The sequence below is a fragment of the Anoplopoma fimbria genome, chromosome 13 (genome assembly GCF_027596085.1).
Source record: "Anoplopoma fimbria isolate UVic2021 breed Golden Eagle Sablefish chromosome 13, Afim_UVic_2022, whole genome shotgun sequence".
In the NCBI taxonomy this organism is placed as follows: domain Eukaryota; kingdom Metazoa; phylum Chordata; class Actinopteri; order Perciformes; family Anoplopomatidae; genus Anoplopoma; species Anoplopoma fimbria.
In genome coordinates this window covers 18,131,922-18,155,173 of record NC_072461.1, presented here as the reverse complement: position 1 = coordinate 18,155,173, position 23,252 = coordinate 18,131,922, and the positions used below count along the sequence as shown (strand labels likewise).

General features: G+C 39.7%; 1 protein-coding gene across 1 annotated transcript; it reads left to right on the top strand.

Moving 5' to 3' along the window:
- Positions 1 to 9,276: 9,276 nt before the first annotated feature.
- Positions 9,277 to 13,626, top strand: npy8br (neuropeptide Y receptor Y8b). The gene is made up of 3 exons (XM_054611323.1): positions 9,277 to 9,300; positions 9,688 to 9,834; positions 11,340 to 13,626. The coding sequence occupies exon 3, from the start codon at positions 11,501 to 11,503 to the stop codon at positions 12,599 to 12,601; it is 1,101 nt and encodes a 366-aa protein (XP_054467298.1). The 5' UTR covers positions 9,277 to 9,300; positions 9,688 to 9,834; positions 11,340 to 11,500; the 3' UTR covers positions 12,602 to 13,626.
- The last annotated feature ends 9,626 nt before the right edge of the window (positions 13,627 to 23,252 follow it).

Below are 23,252 nucleotides of genomic sequence, written 5' to 3'. Positions count from 1 at the left end.
TGCATGAGCTGCCAGATAGATTTTCTTAGGGAGCCAGTCATGATGCTCTTTTTATAAAAATTGTGGCTTCCATATTAGGTTTTACAATCTCATTTATCTTCTGCCGAGGTTTCAATTTGCATATATCATTTCCTGACATGAAGAGGAGAGATTTTTCCACTCGCAATAACACTGTTGGAATAATCCATCACTTGATTTATTTTCCAGTCTAATATACATTGCAGTGGAATGCACAGGGGGGAAGCTCCCTGGCTTTTTGTCTAAGGTGCAAAAATGCCCTTTTCAAATGGCAAATCATACATTTTTTTCCCTGACACATCTGTCATGTGGCTGAAGAAATGCCCTATCATAGTTCCTACCAGATGTGGAGTCTGCTGCAGCTCCCTGAACAAACATGATGCACTGCAAATATATACCTACTCCACCAAAGTTAGTTTCTCCAACGGGCAGGAACATTACTATTTTAATGATCAATTAATTGTTGAAGACTTTTATTTTATTTTATATTATTTAAAACTTAAAATTAATTTCCTTTTCCATTTCTTTTTCTTATGCCATATAAACAAAATATCTTTAGGTTTTGGAAAGATTGTTGGACAAAAAGAACGATTTGATTGTTTTAAAACAAGTGACATACGATTTCACTACTTTCTGACATTTAATAGACCAAATGATTCATTTGAAAATGTATTGTTAGTTGTAGCTCTAGTCACAACATTTTTTTACAAATTATTCACAGTAAATGGCAACAGTAGAAAAATAGTCATCAGTCTCAGACAATTAAGATAATGTTGAGAGTGATACTACATTTCGTTTATATAATAATAATAATAATAATATAAGGTGTCAAACGTTCTTAGCGGCTGGTATCACACAGGGATGCACATTTTACTTTTTAATTGCACAATATGAATAAGGAAGCATTTTCCCATGCTGATTAGGGTGGCATAATCACTGACAAAGCCTGAGAGCATGGTTTTTGTTTTTGTTGGACCTTCTTGGAGGTCAAAGAGAGCCTGGATTTGCCCATATTGAGTAGAGCGTTCCAGTACATTTGCAGTGGGCCGTCTCCTCTCATCAGGGAAAAGGCTGTGCAGCATGCGCTCCGCAAGCTGGAGGAAGAAATGACAAAGAGATGAAAACAAAGTGGGCCGGCATTTACAGAATTAACTGTCAATCTATACTAAAAACAGACTTTTAAAAAGGGATGTTGGATAAAGCAGTTACCAAGACTTGAAATAGTCCATGACCTTGAGCTGGTATGAGCATCTCTGTTACACAAATACTGCCCTGTTAAGACGTTTAACCTTCATTCAAATATTTACTACAGGAGACCATCTTTTGATGCCTTTTGTGGCAATCCTTTGATAAGGAAAGTGAGTGAGTAGCATTATCGGCTCTAACAAGGAATCATCCAGTGCAGCAGGTTGCTGGAAAAAAGCAAACATGCCTTGCTCTGCAGCATGTGTCCCTTATGGTGCATTTGACAAGAGAAGAAAGACCAGAGCACAATACAACTAATTACTTTGGGACAGCACAGCTCCAGTAGTGCCATTCATTCTATCAGCATCCCATCTGAGATGGTTGCCAACTACCTGCCACCTTTAGTATGGCACAGGAAATTTGGCAGGTAAATATGCCACGAAATAGAAAAAAACTGTACCATCATTGTTGCACACTTGACTTAAATCCAGACGGCTTTTTTCATGTAAGAGCTGAAATCTTTATGAGCAGCCTTTCTACATACAATAGTTTCTTCTAATTGTTTGTAAGTTTTACTGTAGAGTCATAATCAAGAAAGAGTGCCCTTCAAAATAAGAAATGGGACAGTAGTCCCCGCTCTGTGATTCATACGTCGAACGGTGGGTTGTAAAGTGACGGAGGTGCAGCCTGGCAGGTGCAATTTTGTTGGGGCTGCTCTGTGACTGTGAGGCGAGCAATCAATTTTCCTCTGCACCAGAATCCTGTTTGCAACAACTTCCAGCAAGGCTGTTTGATGAAGCCTGCCAACCGTCTGAGTACGGCATCCACTGGGTGATCCATACATGTAATTCTCCTGAAATGATGAACAGCGGGGGGTCATTCACACTGCCACAGGATTTGGACAGAGATGCATGACTATATTTTTTTGTAATTATGCATCACTCTGTGAGAATTGCAAAGTCACGGCACTGTGGGATTGTTGGGGAAAAAAGCCATTTCTACTCTGTATTGTATAAGGAATCTGGATGATTTAACTTTTAAAAATATTGACATTTACTGTTTGAACATAATTGCAACTCCCGAGTTAGCTAAAGCAATGTTTTTTGTTTTTTTATCTTCCTTGGGTTTGGCCCTCTCTGAGGTCAGAGAGTCATTGGTCTTTTAAAAGGCTGGGAGATCTGCCTGCCTCACTGGGGACTTAGAGAAAACAAACCAATGGCACTGAAATATTTAAGCGTCTTAACAATATGTGCTGCTCTAAAGGATGCAGGGATGTCAGTTCGTATTAATATAAAGAAGAAAACACTGAGTAAAATAAAAAGCCGTTTCTTTCAGTTGTTCCATGTGCTCGGACAACAGACGGAGGCTGGATCATCACTTCTTCGCATGGCCTACACGTGGCAGGAAACCATTCCCAGTGGGAAGTATTATACAAGACTGCAAGCAGAGACTTGATAACACCAAATAGCTCGGCTGTACTGCTTTGACAGCTGTTCTCAAAGGAGAGGTTTGGTCTCTGCATCCCAAACAGTTTGCCTGCCCTGCTAGTGGAATATCGGAAGCGATGGAAAATGTCTCTGGTTTGATGCTGACATGAAATTATATAATTAACTATAACTATATTATTAACTAATTAACTATAATTATTATTATGGTTATCGAAGCATGATCAGTATGCACATCCTGCGCTTTTCGGGAACATAGCCATATACAGTAACCCTGGTAACTGCCGTCTTTTCCAACACTTGCAACCAGGCCAAAAAGAAAGGGACTTTTTAAATCAGGATAAAGCTGAACTGTGGCCAATAACCTGAATGGTTGGTTGGTCATATCTGCCATGTGTCAGTGGAATGGATTGGGACTCATATTGAACAAGACCTCTGTGGATCAATAACAACCTGCTGTCCTAACTTTATCACGTCGTGCTACCTCTGAATCCAGTTTTCACCTCTTGCTATTGGGATGAGGGCTATTTTTGGGCTGTGACTTCCACCATCTTATTCGCTGTGACAACGTTAGTGTAAATCCTGAATCATATGCCGACACAGAGGAACAGTCAAAAAGGGAGGCGGAAAAAGGAGTTGTCTGTGCTGCACACAGATGTGACTGGAGCTGAGTAGAATACTTATATTGCTTGAGAAAAGAGGTCGGACATGCAGAACATTTATATGAATTAAAGGAGGGTCAGCTGGTCTAATGCACGCAGGATTGATTCTACCTTTCAGTTCGCTAATGCAATTGTGTTTTAATAAACCCCAATCTCAGGCTCCTCTCCAGTTCTCCATCTCTCTCTATTGCTCTTTTCTCCTTTCCATAAATCAGTTTATTCCACCATACTAAATGTAATTTCTGAAGAAGCACATACCAAAATTGAAATCAATTTTATTTAGCTTTGCTTCATTTCATATTTGGCAGACTTTATGGTGTAAAACTAGAACCCTAAGTTTTCCATATAGGTTAGTGACTTGGAAACATATAATGTGGATAAATTGGCTTTCTTGCCGAAATTTAGATGAAAAGATTTATACTACTTTCATGCGTGTATGGTAATATGAAGCTAGCAGCTAGCTTAGCATTAAGACAGGAGGAAAACTGCTGGTTCAGGCCAAAAGTAACAAAATCTACCTACCAAGCACCTCTAACTCTGTTTTGGTGAGAGTTGCCTAGTTTTGCAAAAATATATAAATACCTTGTCGTTATGTTAAGCTTAGCTAACAATCTGTGGTATCACTCTTCTCATAAAACACTCCACAAGAAAGTGAATCAATAACAAAAGCGAATAAACAATAAAAATCTTTTTCCCAAAATGAAGAATTATTCCTTTACCTAGTTTGAAGTATATTACTTATCTGTATAAACCTGTGATTGCTTTCTTGATGTTTGACCGCTTGGGTGCAGCAGAAAAAATCTGCGGACGAAACCCTGACATATTATCACCTTTTTAAATTGATGTGGTGAACGTGATGGCAAACTGGTGCCTATTTAGCTTCACATCCAACGGATATGGAGCTACATCACCGTCCATTTAGAGTTTTGTTTTCCACCTGTCAACTGTAGGTCCAGTATTAACCCTCGTTTTAGCTACATGATTGTTTTTCGTTTAATCCTGAGGGAGATGTCTGGCTGTTTAGCTGCTAAATGCTCCCCTATATAGTCCAGGTAGTCTGCCCAAGACCTTTGTTTCCAGATGAAAACAGCTGTTTACTGTGGCCGAAAAAGATTGTTGATGAAAGTGGTGAGACTCGACTAAATCAGTTCAGCTGTTGGCCGGAAATAAAAAAACCTGCTATAGCTCTGTAGCGTTAAGGGGAATTGCAGTACTTGGGTGATACTTATCTGTGGGTTTGTCACGACGAACAACCTCTTAAATCTAACAGTATAATACCAGCTGCTCACAAAAGTCGCACTTGAACAGAGGAGCATCAGGGTGAGCTCCTGTGTCAGATTTGATCTGTGCACCTGATGGGGGTCGTTTGTCCTCCACGAGTACCTATGGCATTGTGGCATTTGTTCTTGGCTGGGGTTATTTAAAGCCTTGGGGGGATTTATGGGACTGTGTTCCAGTGATGGTGTCAAGGATCACTTCAACTTAGTCCTTGTAAGGGGCTGTAATACTGCAGGGGAAATTGTCCTCTGTTCAATGAGTAGCTCCCTGTACACAATGCGTATGGATTTATGGTTGCAATGAGGGAGGGGTTGAAGGGAAAATTAAGCAAAATGATCAATACAGTTTCTGTGTTTGGTTGTTTGATTTTGGATGATGGATTAGACCCCAGCCTTGTTCGGATTTTGTATTGTAAGCTTTTGGCCTTTCACGCCCATTAAAATCCTGGAATAATTTTGCTGCTTATATGAGGTGAACAGTGGGCAGGTCAAAAGTTAAACTAAACATAGAGTTGTGATTTAATTTGACATGTATATCAACTTTTTTTCTTAACTGTTTTGAATGCTTTCGTTCTTTCTTTCTTTCTCTTTCTTTCTTTCTTTCTTTCTTTCTTTCTTTCTTTCTTTCTTTCTTTCTTTCTTTCTTTCTTTCTAATATCCTACACAATATCACTGACATCAAACAGAATACATATTGGATGTGACAGGCATCACATAAGAATCATAAATCATTAATACATTCACCTATATATATCACAATAAAATATTGAGATTAAAAAAACTCAGTCAGTCAGAATCTCTCATTCTCAAAACTAACAAATATATAGTATACAGTAGAAACTAGACGGTATGTATACGGTTTGGTTTTTGATAATGTGGTACACGTTTGCTTTAAGATAATTATTACTTCCTGACATATGTTTATATTTATACAAACTAATGTATGACCTGCACTGTAAAGTATTGGCCCGGAATAACATTCCCATGGAGTAAGTGTTAGTGACTGTAAATCTTTTCATTCACATCTCTTTATACTAACACCATAGGTGAGATATAAACAGGACCATACAGTAATCTCTGACAGACGTTGACCCAATTTTACAGTAATGTGAAATTTACATCAAAATGTGGTACCCTTTGTCAATATTTACAACATTGTCACTATCAATTTATTACCATTATGTATACTGTATTTCTGCTATCCATGACTTCATCGGAAAAACGTTTGACCGTATCGTTCACTGTAAGAACTCAGAAGTAGTTATTTTCTATCCTTGTTGTTTCCATTTTCACAATTCTAATGACCCTACATGCTGATATTTATTAATACTATTACACAAAGACATCCTTTATCTTTAATAACAGGAACTATCAGCCCTGAACTCGTATAGAATACCATACCAACTACAATTAAATTCAGTTACATTTATTTGTATAGCCCAAAATCACAAATTTGCCTCAGAGGGCTTTACAATCTGCACAGAACTACAACACGTGGCGTGAAGAGCATCACATTCTTATCGGCATAATTACATGTATTATCCCCTAATATTTATTTTGTTGTGATCCAGCTTTCTTATGGCTTCAGACACTTAACTATGATCCCATTAATTAACAATAACCCTTGCACAAAATTAAACACATCATACTTATGCTTCTGCCATAACTACATTTCATCTGTGCCATCACAATCAATTTTTTATTTAGTTTTATTTATAATTCTGACTCCTTCCATTCCATCATTAAAATTTCTAGCCTGGATCCACAACATAAAGGCCCCTCTCACAGCAGTATGAAGTGTTTTTTTGATCCAGGTTTAATAATATACATTATTTTTACATTATTAAGGGCCTTCTTGCCATCACCAAATATTTACAAAGGTGTCATAGGCAACACAAACTGTGGTTTCCTTGTGTGTATTTTAACGGTTTCTTATGTATTTCTTTCTGTACCCCTTTTCACGACTGAACAAAATGTGAAGTTACAGAGAGCCACCATTTATTTCTGATTTGGCTGGCTGGCGTTGAAAATCAATTGTGAAGCCTCACTGCACACAGCAGAAGATATTAAAGGTCTGTTAAAGTGATTTTTTTTATTGTCAACATAAAATGAATCACCCATAAAACTACAATGGGCTTACAGAGGAACAACTGCTCCCCGAATGCTATTAAAGTTGGTAAGGGAACAATCCTCCACAATAGGGCATGCTACATACTGATTTACACTGGCAGTGACACATACAACTATTTGAAATGTTCCCACAAGAACCACTCACAAATGCGTTGTGTAAGATTGGTCTCTCTCTGAATCCTAATATGGACATGTCCTCGAATCGAGTCAAATTATGGATTGTGTAAATGGACACAGGATGGGAGTCTAAACAGTTGATAGAGTGTACCGAATAAAAGAAGTGATCAAAGAGCAATCAAATATTTCATGCGATAGTGAGATAATGTTTCAAAACAGTTTGGAACATGTTATCTGTCCTTGTTCTGCCTTCTTACCAAAGATGGAACAAAATGTCATTTGCTTTCTGTTTGTCTATGCACATGTGCTCTGTGAAAGAAATGTTTGTTTTAGAAACCATGTTCCCTTTCTCTTTTAGATTGCACAAGGGTCACACTTGATTGTGCTGAACACCCTCGAGCCCATCAACTTGTCACTTATCAATCACAGATAAACTGGTGGACACACTTTAAAAAAACAACAACAATATCATGTCACCATAGTGCTCCATTGTCTTTCGACATCTAAGACTTATTCTAAGAAATGTTTTCTCTCTTTTACCGGCAAAACAACACCAGCTGAAAGAAAAATCTAAATGTGAGTGACAGTAGAAGAGATTGCACAAGGGAAGAGGTACAACGGCCATTCCGTGTTTCAATATATTGAATATTTGCTGATTTGAGGCAAAACATCCAGTCCTGCAGTAATGTTCATCCTGTTCTTTTTAAGCATTCCTGCTTTTCTCTGAAAAATATGTGCATATATTAATCGTCTTGAGTGACTTGACACCCGTCTGTCTGTGTCAAGTAAACACCCACAGACCTGTTGTTGTTGGTGGCAAGTCATTTCACCGTTCTGCCTCTCAGACAAACAGCTATTACTGTTCTCTCATACTGCCTCCACTTGAAACAGGAGTGTGTGGGGACAGTGTGAAGAAGCCGTTAACAATCTGTTGCACAGGCAAGAGAGGTGCAAAGAATGGGTTTAAAATAGCTCTAGGTGTTATCTGCTAAGGGATAAGGACAGAGATCCTAATCGTGATGATGTTTTAGTTTGTATGGACGTCAAAGAATTATGCAAAGGTGCACACAGCAGACGCAGAGGACCTGTGTGGTAAGTTTTGGGTATGCATGCAGTAGATTACACATCGACAAGGTGAAGAATACATACACATATCAATCGATGTCCATCAGTATCCATCAATATTCTGTTCAAAGTTACTGTGAGGAACTTTGACCTCTATAGGACCTTCAATAGTAAACGCGACCATCAGCAAGATGACTGCCAGTTTCTATATATTTTTTTCTTAATGCTTGTCGTTGGTTACAGAGTAAGCTTCCATGCAAAAACAGAAAAATAATGCAGGTTCATCAGAAAGTCCTTCAGCTCAGACTCAGCCCACCGCGGACAGACCCAGATCCGCCTTTGCTGCCACCATCGACCTGTATTCTGAGCTCTGGAGGAGTAGACTTCTGTGCCTTTTACGCAAAAAAAACAACGTCTGGAGACACAAGCTGTATTGTTGGGTCCACATGTCAGAAGGGGGGCACGGGAGAACCAGAACCAAGCCTGAAGACTGTCAGAACCGAGAGATGTTTTCTAAAGGGACTCTGGTGCTTTAAACCACAACCACTTTCATCCAGAGGGACTGCCAAAATCAACACAATAGGTTTCTTGTGGTAGCTAAAAATTCTGGCTTAGAATGTATTTTAGATGTAGCGTATGCATCATAGTGTTTTGGGTGACAAAATAAACTAAATTGAAATGGGAACACAAGATGATGAATGTGTCCTCTATAGTTGACATTTATCTTCTTCAACTAACACTTTATTCGTAAGAGCTTTTTACCCACAGACCATCGCAGGGTGTGAAACCATAACAAAATATGTGTTTGAATTTCTGTTTATCCTCAGCTAAGTACATCCAAATTAAACTCTGTACAGTCCTGATTTGAAAATAATACATGATACTGTATATAGACATTGTATAGCAATCGCAGTAAGTCATTTTAAACATTGCTCAAAGATAATATCACATATCAACATCACACACATATTACATCTATTTCTCATTGGGGATATATGAAACTTGCCTCAGTATGAGAGGGCTCAGCATGATGCTCCTTTATGACGGACTAAATGAATCATCTAGTGCCGCTCACTAGTACATTTGGGTGAAACCCACCACGAGCACAAATTTCAAATAACTCAATTTCCCCAATGGCCCCTCTGAGGGCGCGTGCCTGTACAAGCGTGCGTGCGTGCGTGCGTGCGTGCGAGCCACGGAGAATTTTTATTATGTAACATGTTCCCAATCACATCTCTCCCTGCCTGAGAGTCGGAGGCATAAGGTCGCTTTAAGGGATATCTCGGCTCCTATCAGTGATCGTGGCAGGACGCCTCCTACCTTCTCCTCGACCAAAAACTCTGGTTGTGTCTCACCTGAGGCAAAGCAACGCTGGAAGTCCGAGAAGAAAGAAGCATCTCGGTAAGAAACGATGGCTGATTTGACAGCTAATTGTAATTTCGTGCTAGCCTGCAACTCTTTTATGGTGTGAGATTATTAAAGTAAATATTGCATTTTCCTATAGGCTCGGTCTTCGATACAGCTATAATGGCTCTAGTTTTTCTGTCCACTGTTTCTTTATAGCCTCTTCAAGGTGTGGTATAGTGAGTTAGAATAACCTTATCTGTTTTGAATTCCCTGTGTTGTCAGGAGCTTTAGTAGTTATGCTGATGGGATCTTTAGTTTTATTCTAACTAACTGGTTAGACTGCTCTCCTTTAGGAGGATATGCTTAAAAGCAACGCTGTTTAGTGTTAAGGTGTTAAGTGGACATTAAGGTGGAAATGAGTGATCAATCCCCCCCCGACAGGACAGCAGTGAGCGCAAGGAGGTGGTTTGGTCCACTGGAGGACAGAGAGGAGTCTCCTCCACCTGTCCGGAGCCGAGAGCGTCCGCCACACTGCAGACACGCAGCTGCAGACAGACGGTGGATCCAGGACAGCTGCAGAGACGGAGGGTAGGGTGCACATACACAAACCTCTCACACACTTTCCATCCCTTCGTGCGTTTTTTTTTTTCATCCGCCGGTTCGTGATGTTTATGATATTTTTTTTTTTTGCATGACAAAATCCAGACTTGTGCATCATGCCAAAGTGGTTTGATGAGGTGATTTGAATCATGTGAAGGACAGATTGAATATCGTGTTAACAATTTTCAAACATCTCCATTTTGAGATAAATAGCATGAGCTCAAATTTCTTTTTTTTCTGCATGGACTTCACAGTTAATTTCATATCGATTTTTTTCTGCGGTCGATTTTTTTTGGTGTGTAACCTGCAAATAACCTGTATAATCATAGTAAACTACTTTGGACTATCCTTTACCAGCAGACACAACATAAAGCGATGCATCACTGCAAGTGTCCAAATTCTGCCATAAATACCCAGCATCAAGGCTGCAGCATGGATATAATATGTGCCAATGAATTCAAGTGGTATTTGCCGTACTTAGCTCCAGGTACAAGTGTTCACTTTTGTTATGAATACTCTGGCTTTGTTTGTAATCACCACAGAGGCAGCAGCTCATTATAATAGGACATTTCTACTCATCATAGAGACAGCCACAAGGAATTATATTCCTACCTGTCAACATTTGTCATCATTAAGGAGTGCTCAATTAAAAATGATAAATCCTTTGAATCCTGTAGATTTCCTTCTGTTTGCATAGCTGTGCTGCAAAACTCATTTTTGAGGAATTGAGCCATGGGCAAAACATCTTGGATAATTGGTACTGTTTTTCACTGTGCTGCATGCACACAAACACATAAATATGCATGTACGTACACATCCACACACACCAGTCAGATTTTCTTGGTCTTGGTGTAATTCTTTTCGGTTTTCCAGTACATTAATTTGGAGAAGATTGTAAATGCTGAATGTGCTTTAGAATCTGAGAAGCTATTGTGTGAATGCTAATTGACAACGAGAGGTATCTGTTCCTTTATGGACAGAAACAGAGTAAATTCCCCGCCGTCTAAGGGGAGAAAACAGTGAGAGGGAGTGATTGTCTCTGAAGGAGCAGTCATCATAACGGTATTGTGATGGAAATTTAAATCAGCATGCCATTATAGGGATTCCACGGAGACTGGATCTGCATCATTTCTTCTTATAGCCAGTCCTTGTGGGGGTTGAAGATCAACCTCATGATATCTCTATACTAATGTTGATTATTCCATTCATATGACTATATTTCTGATCTACTGAATACACTGTTAAGGTTAAACTGGACCACTAAACACACTAAAAAGACACTTGTGTGCACTATGATTATAAAGTCCTGCATCGGCTTCTGCCAAATATCTTAATTAAAAACAAGCAAGTAAGGGTTCATTTCATTTCATTCTACAGTTTTTATGGGAGCTGCATTATATTTCACTGATAAACCAACCTCTTAATACTTCAAGAGTTTATAGCTTTACAAATAAACTCTGGTTACTCATTTCCTTTTCTTCCTTTTTTTTCAGGCAGCAAATTAAGTCTGTTGTGAAGACCGTCAAAGATTAAGGATGAGGCAAAGCTATAAAAAAATGCAAATGTTATTCATGAAGTAATTACACCAGGTGTGACACATTAAATTAGTCTAATTAGTAGCCTGGCCTTTGAAGCGAGCCCAGGAAAACCCGCCATGGAGCTGCAGCACAACACCAATCACAACCAAGCCTTGTGGAGAGAGATACCGTGGGATTTCACCGAGGACTGCTCGCTCTCCGTGAGTGGCACCACTTTTCTCATCGTTGCTTACAGCACAGTTATGGCGGTGGGTCTCATCGGGAACTCTTGCCTGGTGTTTGTCATCACGCGGCACAAGGAGATGCGCAACGTCACCAACATCTTCATCGCCAACCTGTCCTGTTCTGACATCCTCATGTGCATAATGTGCCTGCCGGTCACTATTATCTACACACTGATGGACCACTGGATCCTAGGGGAAGTCCTCTGCAAGCTCACGCCCTTCATCCAGTGTATATCAGTCACCGTCTCCATCTTCTCCCTCGTCCTCATCGCCATGGAGCGCTACCAGCTCATTGTCCACCCGACTGGATGGAAGCCCATGGTGGGCCAGTCTTACCTGGCCGTGGTTGTCACCTGGATCGTGGCCTGCCTCATCTCGGTGCCTTTCCTCCCATACAGCGTTCTCACCTTGCCTTTCCAGAACGTCAGCATGCCATTCCCAATCAACGACCACCTCTTTTGTATGGAGCGGTGGCCATCTGTTGAAGAACGGCAAGCTTACACCACCTTCCTGCTTGTCTTCCAGTACTTCCTTCCTCTCACCCTCATCATGCTCTGCTACCTGCACATCTACCTGCGCCTCAGGAGGAGGAAGGACATGGTGGAGCGCGGCAGGAACACCCAGAAGAAAAACAAAGGCGCCACGAGGATCAACGCCATGTTAATCTCCATAGTGGTGGCGTTCGCCATCGCCTGGCTCCCTCTCAATGTCTTTAACACAGTGTTTGACTGGAACCACGAGGCCATCCCGTCCTGTGGCCACGACGTCATCTTCTCATTCTGCCACCTCACGGCCATGGCCTCCACCTGCGTCAACCCCATCATCTATGGTTTCCTCAACAGCAACTTCCAGAAACAGCTCAAGTCCACCCTGTTGCGCTGTCGCTGCTGGGGGGTGACGGAGAGGTACGAGAGTGTCCCGCTCTCCACTGTCAGCACAGAGGTCACCAAGGGTTCAATCTTGAGCAATGGATCTATCAGCATCAATACCTAGATATAAGCCTTTTCAGTGAAAGACAAAGAGACTGCTAGGGCCTCTTCAGCCCTCATTGTGTCATCCTTTGGAGCTTTTCAGGCTTCGTTGCTTCCAAAAGCGAGGTTGACATTTACAAAGTTATAAACCTTACAACAGCAGTCCATAGAGAGACGACTGAAGACACTAAACCAGCATGGCACGATGCCCTTGAATCAGTATGAGCTCACATGTAAGAGGAAGTAGATAACAAATTGATGGTGCAAAGGTTGGACAAGTTTAAGTATTGCGACTGAAGGCACTTTAGATGAGCACTTTTGCAACTGTAGTCTGTATAGTTCATGCTCCGTGTGCTGTGGGCACATACGAATGAAGAGACGGCATTTCATTTGGTATACATCCGTCAGGTTTTTTATTTTTAAAGCACTGATATCTACTTCGATTGTCACATTTTAATGAATATCAGCTGTTTAGGGTTTGCTTTTCACACTTTTACCTGCTTTAAATGTGAGCAATGGAAACACCCGAGACAATTGGAAGGACAAAAGGGTTGGGGCACTGCAAATGTTCTTTTCAATTTAGCTGTTTTCTATTATCAGTATTGATGAAAATATTAAGTAAACTGTGATGTGTTAATGATTATTGCCTGAGTAGCTTATGACATAACTGAAGGAGAAAACATTAGTGCATTAAATGTCTCTGGGCGTTCACTGAGACCATTTACTAGCATCATCTTAATGCATTTATTATTACCTAAAATCACCACACAACGATGTAATGATCTTTTACAGAGAACCTTGGCTATGCCCATATACATTCCATGCTGTCCGCCAAGGTCTGTGCTCAAGTGTATTATGAGCGTGGGATGTTTTTTTCTCATAAGATGTGCCATTTAACAACCATATATCAAGTGCCATAAAACAAAATAAAAGAGGCAGTAAAGGACATTTTTATCAGAGCGGGTTTCGTCGGCTGTATATAACATTGCTAAATACATGTAAGGCCTGGAAATTATGTGACAGTTATGGCTTATGGTGTGGTGGGGAATAAAGAGCACTGTGTAGCATAGCAGATATCTCTTAGGAAACCTGTTGTAAGTTTGTGGTATTGAACTGAATTAAAACATTTACTATCATCTTTAATGATTACGTCTATGTGTAATATTTTGTTTTGATGAGTCACAATTTTGACGGTTGATTCTTGTACTTTGTACTTGTATTTCATTTTGTTGCCAGATCTCATGTCTGCTTTCTGAGTGTCTGTTAAACACAGAATACAATTTTCACTGTCATCCTGGAAGTCAGTTCAATCACATCATCAGTCCTTAGTCTCTGATTAGACCAGGCATTTCCACTTTAGGAAAGAGAGTGGAGTGTGTGATCCTAATTTCCCAGAGATCATAGCGCTAATGTGCATACACGTGCGTCAATCATCACTTGTCAATGCTCTGGTACAGGGGAAAGAATATTTTCTAAACAGTCAATTTTGCGAAATCTTTGTTTCTTTCCGAGGTCAAATTCAGTGTGCTGCCTCTGTGTGCATTATTCAGGGGGACGTCTGAGATCACGACACATCTTAGATGTGCTTGTAGTGTTGAATAAATCAGTCTTGTTTTTGGTGCCTTCGATTTTAAACAGCATGGTGAGGGTAAAAAAACAGTAGGAGAGATCAGTGGGAATTGTGCTAAATATTCATGTTGTGGGGGAACGCATGTTAACAATTGTACTTTTTTAAAGAAGAAGATATCAACTGAAAGGAAAGGAGAGGGTAAGATTGTTGCTGCCTTTTAGCTTTCATGGGAACGTCAGGAGGTTGTGTGGCATGTTTTTACACCTTACAGGAAGCCAAACCGTTTTTGTCTCATACAACCTCCAAAACTGTTATACAAGGGCAATGTAGCCCAAAAGAGAGCTCTCAGAGGTCCTTGTTAGAATAATTGACAATGTGCTTCCTGCGCTGCCTTTGCCTGAGCTGACCTTCACAGACTGTCAATCCCCTCTCCTTTCCTATATTTCCTTCCTCTTACCTTCTTTTTGAGAACACCACTGAGTGAAGTAGCGGTGTTCATTTTGTTTGGATGAATGGACCCAAGATGCTGGAGGTGCTGACGTACTCCAGCGACACTTGACAATGAGTGGAACTTAAAAGATACCGTTTAACATTGTTACCTCAGTAACTGCAAAAAGGGCTATGGGCACGTGACAGCTATGAAATGAAGAACAGTTGAAGACAGACCCTTAATGATTCCACAGGGCCAGACTCTCCTTGTCAGTGGAGCAGTTCCAGAAAGATTAGCTTCTTGGCTCTCTGCGTTTTCATTTAGAGAGATTCTCATAAGCAATCTCTCCAGATCACAGGAACAACATGCACCACATAGCTGGCGAGAGATTTCCTCAAGCTGTTGTTTTGAGCATTTAAATTTCTTCTATCAAACTTTTTTACTGCCTTGCCTCTTGTAATAAGAGGGCATAATGACTCCTATTCTGCCTCGTTCCCATATTAATAGTTATAATAATAGCTTGCAATTTATTCTGTTGCTTCATCGAAACAAACACCTTCCCTGATGTGTGAATGTTACTCCACTAACACTGGTGAAGATGAAAATGTAACAAGATATATATACTCTCTATATATATAGAGAGAGTATTCACATGATCTACAGTATAATGTGAATCCGCAGGCTCCATGCTGAGCTAAGGAATTGTGATAAAAGGTACATAATGTGTCACAAAATTGATACGCTTCAAAAGGATTCTTTTTCATGGAAAATCTTGTATGCATTGATGTCAGACAAAGTCATGGGCTTTGTATACCTTTGATCCCCTTGTGAGAAGGAACTAATCTTTTTGTTCTGGCAGATGAAAAGGTCAGAGGAAGTTGGGCTGCTGCCTCGGGAATCATAATCATGGTATTATACATGTTAACATCTGTAGGGCGCTGACAGGTAACTCATCTAAGGGTCAAACATTTAGATCAGCTCAGTCGATACTTCCTTGTTCTCTTATATTAAATTATCCTCGTGGCTTGGATCAGGCGCTTCCTCATTCATCAGTCATGGGAGGGTTTATATCAGGGAGCCTTTCCTGTTTTTACCTGTTTACTATTGTAGTGTCTGATACCATAACAGCATTATTGTAATGTTAGACCACTTTTAGCAAGACCCGAGGCATACACATGGTATCCTCCGAGATGAATTCAAGGTAGAACAATCCTGCGGGTCTGCGCTTTTGGAATAAATCTAGAAATCTCGAGTGTATACATGAAGATATTTCTAGGCCTCAATTTTGTCTGTTTCTTCTGTAGTATTAATAACACACACACACACACACACACACACACACACACACACACACACACACACACACACACACACACACACACACACACACACACACACACACACACACACACACACACATACACACACCAACACAATTCTGTCTTGCATAACACAAGCAGACTTGAAAGCCAGGAATAGAAACCCCCTAATTGGTGTCAGCCAGTTTTTCCAGAGAATTGGTTTAGGGGATGCATGTGCAGTCTTCACAAAATTAAAATAGGACTAGAATATAAGCATATATATATAGGTAGGTAGGTAGGTAGGTAGGTAGGTAGGTAGGTAGGTAGGTAGGTAGGTAGGTAGGTAGGTCTATTTTTTTTCAACGGACAAACAAAGACCTGACCATTTAAGCTCTGGCCTCTCCGTCTGACCTTACCTTTCCTTTGATCAGAAGACAACAGGTGGACCACGGCCTGCTTTAGTTGCCTGGTTACAGCTTCCTAGGGGGTTTCAATGGATTTCCTTCAAGCTGATAGACAGCACCAAGCTATTAAAGGCACTTTATTAAACACCAAGAGGGCTACGCTATGCTGGGCAGTTCTACTTGAACCAGCTCAGTTTCATGGTTCACTCGTTTGAAAAGAAGGATGACAAAGAAAGTGAGACATAACATTCTTTTGTCGGGGCTTGCACATACAGTACCTGTCCTTTTGACTTGAACTGGCTTATCAAGGTGGTAGAATCGTAAGCAGTCACACAAAGTAATAGTGTTTTATTTTACAGCAGACACTATGACTTGCCATTAAGCAACTCATTATGTAATAACGGCCCATAATGTAATCATTTAAATGTAATAAAAGCTCAAAATGTAATAAGTAGTGCATAATGTAAGAAACCATGAGCATATAACGTAATAACAGTTTAATGCATAGTATAATCAGTTAATACATTATGAGAAAATTATTACAATATAAACTGAGCATTGAATTGCAAATGGTATAACTTCAGTCCATAATGTGATGATTAAAAAAAGTAAAAGTGTGAGATTTAGAGGTGCTAAGCCGTGGAAGATTTGTTAATTTACTGCCCTGGTTCCATCAGTCTATATGCTAAATTTAGCTAGCTGGGCTTCATAATGATCCAGCAGACAAGGGAGTATCAAGAGGGAAGAGAAGATCGATAGACCTACATCTCTCACTCTCAGCTTAACATAATGAATGCAATCTGGGCTAAACATCAAGCTAAAGGCTAGATATCACCTTTGGTCAGGGGCAGGCTAGCTGTTTTCCCATTTCCAGTCTTCATGCTAAACTAAGCTGACCAGCTGCTGGTGGCAGCCTCATATTAAAACATAAAGTAGCATATCAATCTAGTCAGCTAACACTCGGCAAGCAAGCAAATATTCGTAATTCCCAAAATGCTGACCTATTCCTTTAAGGTAATTAGCACTTCCTGCTATGATGATAAAAAAATCGGCCATTAAAAATCCTTATTATTGATTCATCCACAATTTTAGGGACCAGAGGCTCTGCAAGAATTAAATACATAACATTTATTTAGACTCTGCTGCTGGCCTTACTCAGCTCTTAGATTATGACAGATGTTCTCTTTTATTAATTCAATTTGTTTCAGACTGGTCTCAGTAAGACTAATTAGAAGTAACCCGGTGGACCTCACAGCTGTGAAAGTAGCCTAGAAGCTCAGCAGGGTCTGTAGACCTGCATGTCTCCAACAGGTATTTTATTGATATAGTTTGCAAAATATAAAATGCCTGCTTCTGTCTGAATATATAATTTAAGAACCCAATTTAGGGCTACTTTTAAAAAAATGTAAATAACTTTTGCTGCAGTAATTCTAATATGATATGTTTGATTTGAACATAGAGGGTAGATGAGCACTGAGAGTTATTGTCCACAATGTTAGCAGTACCAATCATCAAGACCACAAAGATCAGTTGATCATAAGTAAATGGTTTGTGTCTTGCTGTGCTATTGCTTTGCATTTATTAATCCCTTATCAAATCGCTTTCACTGAAGAACAATACTTGACCCATATGGTGTCGGGTGTATGTGAACAAAAGTAGCTCAAACCCACGGAGGTGATTGTCTGCTGAGTAACAGCAAAGTGACAAACTGATTGAACTACTTGTGAAAAAAACACTTTCCATTGGAGATAAGAGTGTGACCTGGCTATACGCTCTTCAGCAGGATATTACAGGCTGTTGTATCACCGTCAAATCTCCATGATGAATGAACTTCGATTTCTTATTCAGTTTGTTTAAACTCCATGCGCTAATGGCAAACACACACACACATGTGTCGCCAGGTCGAATCATTTTCATGTTGCTTATCCAACCGTGAACAATCACTTTTAGAATTCAAAGGAGATTGTGGAGCCAAGCAAGCAACGAGCTATTACAATACAATAAATTGGCTTTAGACACATGACCTCATGGTGAACAAACACCATAAAGTGCAGTAAATTAAAATAAGTATTGGCAGGGTCTGATCCAGCCTTATGGAAAATACAGTAGATAAAATCTCAGCAGCAGTCAGAGAGATTGTTTAGATTTTTATTTAATGGTACGTTATTTAATGAATCAGACAGGCATTAAAACACTACAGTAATGAAAGAGTAGAAACTTCAAGGATGAAATCTCAGGTTGTTTTCTGGTGCCATCTGGTGGCTGAACATTGAGCCCAGTTCACCTAAATGTGCTGTTTGGTGTCAAAATGACCCAGTTAAAATTTTTGCGAAAAGAAAAAACATATTCTGAACTTTTAGTACTTTCATCTGGTGTTGACCAGGTCAATTTGACACAATATTTCTTCATAATATAACTATTATAGTATATAATACTTTAAAATACTTTTTTTCACAGCAGATATTTTAACATATCAGAATTAATAATTAGTGCCGTCCATTTAGGTGAGCTAGTCCCAGGGTGCTGGTATTGTGCATGCTGGCTCACTGGCACGGCTTGCTAAGACACCAATGAGCCATGATGAGGAGCCATCATTAACTAAATGTTTTACTCCTGGTTTTTTCTGCAAGTCAAAATGTCTGCTGTAAAAAGTTGTCCGTTGCCACATAAATGTTTTTCACTCCACCCCTCTAAATCTATAAGTCAACACATTCACATCTGTTGGGTTGGTGTTGCTCATGACCAGTGGTGGAAGAAGTGTTCTGATCTTTTACTTTAATACCATACCGTTACATTCATGGAAAAATGCTACATATGAAACATTGAAAGCATTTTTATTTGATACCTCATCAGCTTGGCTCTGCAATTATCCCTTTTATATTGAAAACATTTTTTGATAGTGTTTTTCTTTACAAAACAGAAATAATGTACCAAATGTCCAATTTCAGAATGCTTACTTTACATATTAAACTAATCATTATAACAAAGGCTTTAGTATAATTCATATGATAAAGTACGAGACACAGAGACATTTCAAAGTAATAATTTTAAGTTGTTTATTTGAAACAGAGACAACGTCAGCGCCTTCTTTCTGTGAGGCCACGGTGCTGAACACCAAGCTGAGGGAGAAGAATGGGTGAAGGTGGAGAGGTAAAGGAAGGACGATGAAGAGAGGATGAATAAGGGAGGGTGAGTGGATGTGTAAAGGATGAAATGTGAAGAAAAGGGAATTTGAGGGAAAACATTTAAATCAAGGAAGGGCAAAGATGGATAAAACCATATAGTGAAGGCACAGGAAGTGCAGATGGATGAAAGGTGAAGAAGAGGAAGAGTGAATGGGTAAATGATAGAAGATCAAGAAGGGGAGGGCAGATGGGAAACAAAAGAAGCCTATAAAGGATGCAAGGTAAAGGAGAATGTCTGATATTGAATTTATATAGATGAAGTTAAAAAGATTAACACAACTACTTTGAAATTGAGTTAAGTAAACTTTTTTCATTTATGTGTTCACAATTGAAGTCATTTTTTTAAGTTGATAAAGAATTCTCTTTTTTTCAGGAAAGATGAAAGACAGGAAGACATAGGCCCTAAGTATCCCATCCATGAAGGATATGGAGAGAAAAGAAAAAAGGATTAAGGGGAGGAAGTGTTGGTTAAAAAGGAAGGAAATGGAAAGTAAGAGGATAAATTGAAGGACATGGTTGTGGATTGAAGAGGGTGAGAGATGTAGAGAAAAGTTTGGGACGTAAACAAAAAATGATGAGGAGTGATAGTTGGAAGGGACAGGGTGCAAGGAAAGGAAAGCATGATGTGAGAGATAGAAGGAGATGGAGATGGTGATGAGGTGAAGGGAAGGAAAGTTCAACACAGGAAAGGTGGAGATGTAAATTATAGTAGAATGGAGAGTGTGAAGATGAAGTAAGAGAGGGTAAGAGAAAAGGGAGGGAAAAGAAGGACATGATAATTAAGGAGAGGATGACAAAAGAAGCAAGATAAAGAAGAAGGGAGATGATATTACCTCTGCCATGGAGGGGAAAGAAAAATGAAGAGGAAATGAGAACCATTAGGAATAAAAAGGAATCAAGAAGATGGAGGACAGTAAAGTTGGATAATTAAAGTAACAAAGGATCAGGAGGGATGTGAGAGTAACCCACAAATACCATCCATGAAGGATAGAAAAGAGGAGGAAGTTTAAAAAAAAAGGCAAACGTTGGAAGGGAAACAAAGAAGATGGAGATGAAGTGTGGAGAGATATAACCCTTTCTAGATGGATGGTTGATAAAAGATATATTGACGGGTAATGGAGGAAGATAAAAATAAATCAGGAGGATTGATCAGAAAGAGAGATAAAGGAGAACAAGGTGGGTGGTAAATGGAAAGAAGATGGGGTAAAGAGAAAGGAAAATTGAGGTTAAGGTTTGAGAGTAAAATAAAGACAGTGCAGGGGATGAAGTAGAAAGTGGAGAGGAATGAAAGTAAAATAAAAGAGAGCAAGGGCAGACAGGAAAAGAAAAGGGGGATGAAGTAGAGGAAGGGTGGATGGGGGTTAGAACAAAAGCAATATAGAGGTAAAATAAGGAAGATGAAAGGGAAAAGGAGAGAAAGGAGAAACGGACTAAAGACAAGCTGATGGAAATAGAACAGAGAGGGCGAGTGAGCACAGATATGTCACAGAGGAACAATGAGGAAGTGTGAAGGAGGGAGATGAAGTCAAAGAGGATTGAGTGAACAAAAACTGATTAGTACATGCTTCCTGTTGAAGCCAGTCAAACAGTTGCATTATTTTCTCCAGGATCTCCTTTTGACCTTGACCTCCTAAACTGTGTGAGCTGCAACTTTACACGCATTAAGAGGAGAAACACAGCTGACAAATCTGTTTGCGGTCACAAGTACTCTGTGTGTTCCAAGACCCGACTACTGTATTATTTAGTATGCCAGAAAACAAAGTCAATACATAGTCAAATGCCCAAAAAATACCAAGATGTCCTACTGCATTTTGCAGTGTGCCATCCAGCATGCATTTCTAGTTTTTCTGACAGTCAATCCTCTGGGCAGTGATATATGAGCATGCAACAATACGTACTATGTGAGAGTAGCTCTGCTACATCTCTGAAAACGTTGCTACAAATTGTCAAACATGCGTTATTTGAATATACTGACCATATTTTGGGAATCTAAATAGTAACTTTCTTACATGAAAGCAAATTAAAACATATTAAAGCTTTTAGCCGGGCTCAAAATCTCACAAGACTGTGAATATGTTCAGTAGACTCACATCTGTTATTCAAAGATCCACATACTATGTGTGAATACGCTACATACTTTGTGTTGTAATTAATAATATGCTGTGAAATAGAGCTATGAGGAAAAGAGATAGAGAGGGAGGGAGGTAAAATATAGTAGTAAAGAAGTTAAGATGTGGGATAGAAAGGATTAATTATAATTCTACTATAATAATTGCTGCTGTTATTATAATTAGTCTTATTATATGAATCATTTATGTCATATACATTGAATGTGTTGTATCTCTGTTATGCTGGTCCTTCTGTACACATGACATCTATTGCATTCTGTCCATCCTGGGAGAAGGATCCCTCCTCTGTCGTTCTCCCATAGGTTTCTTCCTTTTTTCTCCCTGTTAAAGGGGTTTTTAGGGGAGTTTTTCCTGTGCCGATGTGAGGGAAGGACAGAGGATGTCGCATGTGTACAGATTGTAAAGCCCTCTGTAATTTGTGATTCTGGGCTATACAAAATAAACTGAATTGAATTTAATTTATGGAAATTTGTTGAAAGGGAAATAGCTGGATGGAAGGAGGAAGATAAAATCAGAGAGAGAGAGAGGAAGGGTGGAGATGAAGTGGAGAGAAATAAAACCCTTTCTAGATGGAGGGTTGATGAAGAATAGATGGACAGGTAATGGATGAAGATGAAAAGAAATTAAGAGGATTTAACTTAGAGAGATAAAGGAGACGAAGGGTGGGTGGTAAATGGACAGAAGATGGGGTAAAGAGAAAGGAAAATTGAGGATAGGAAGGTTGAAAGACAGGGCGGGGGATGAAGTAGAGGGTGGAGAGAAAAGAACGGAAAATAAAGGAGAGCAAGGGCAGACAGGAAAAGAAACGGGGGATGAAGTAGAGGAAGGGTGGATGGGGGTTAGAACAAAAGCAATATAGAGGTAAAATAAGATGGAAGGGAAAATGAGAGAAAGGAGAGACAGACTAAAGACAAGCTGATGGAAATAGAACAGAGAGGGCGAGAGATAAGTGATAGAAAAGGTGGAGAGGAAAGTTGAACTAAGGAGCGGGTGGAGATATACAGGAAGAACAGTGAGGAAGATGTTGGGTAGGTAGAAGGGCAAAAGGAGGAAGATGAAGGTGAAGACAGGCATAGGACGGGGGATTTAGGAGAGGAAAGAAAGAAAACTGAAGGGTAGGAAGATGTTGGTTAATTGAATGGTTAAGGTAAGGAAGATGAAGATGGATGGAAAGGTGGATGAAAGAGGGAGGAAGATGAGATCAATGGGTGGGAGAGAAGGGTGAAGAGTAAGTAAGGCAACAAAGAAATATAAGGGATCGGAAGGGTTGAAGGAATGGGGTAGGAAGATTAAAGTGAAAGGAAATAAAGGGAGGCAGGTGAATGATGGGCAGGCTAGAGATGGGGGAGAAATGTTTAAGGGGAGGAAGTGGATGAAGGATGGAAATATGTACAAGAGGAAGATGAGGAATACAAAAACAGGAGTGAAAAAGGCCTCCAAGCTCCCATCCAAGGGTGGAGTATGTACAAGAAAGAAGAAAGGAGAAAGGAGCAGAGGTACATGACAGAGGATGAGAAAGATGAATGAGTGAAAGCAAAGGCAGTCGAAAAATATGAAAGGGGGATGGGACTCACATCTTTCTCTTTCTCTCTTTCATCTTCCTTGCTCTCCCATCATGAAGGAGAGAAATACTCGATAGAAAATTGTAAAGGAC

What these genes read in the sequence shown, in the direction of transcription:
- npy8br (XM_054611323.1), top strand. Translation starts at nt 11,501, where the DNA reads ATGGAGCTGCAGCACAACACCAATCACAACCAAGCCTTGTGGAGAGAG.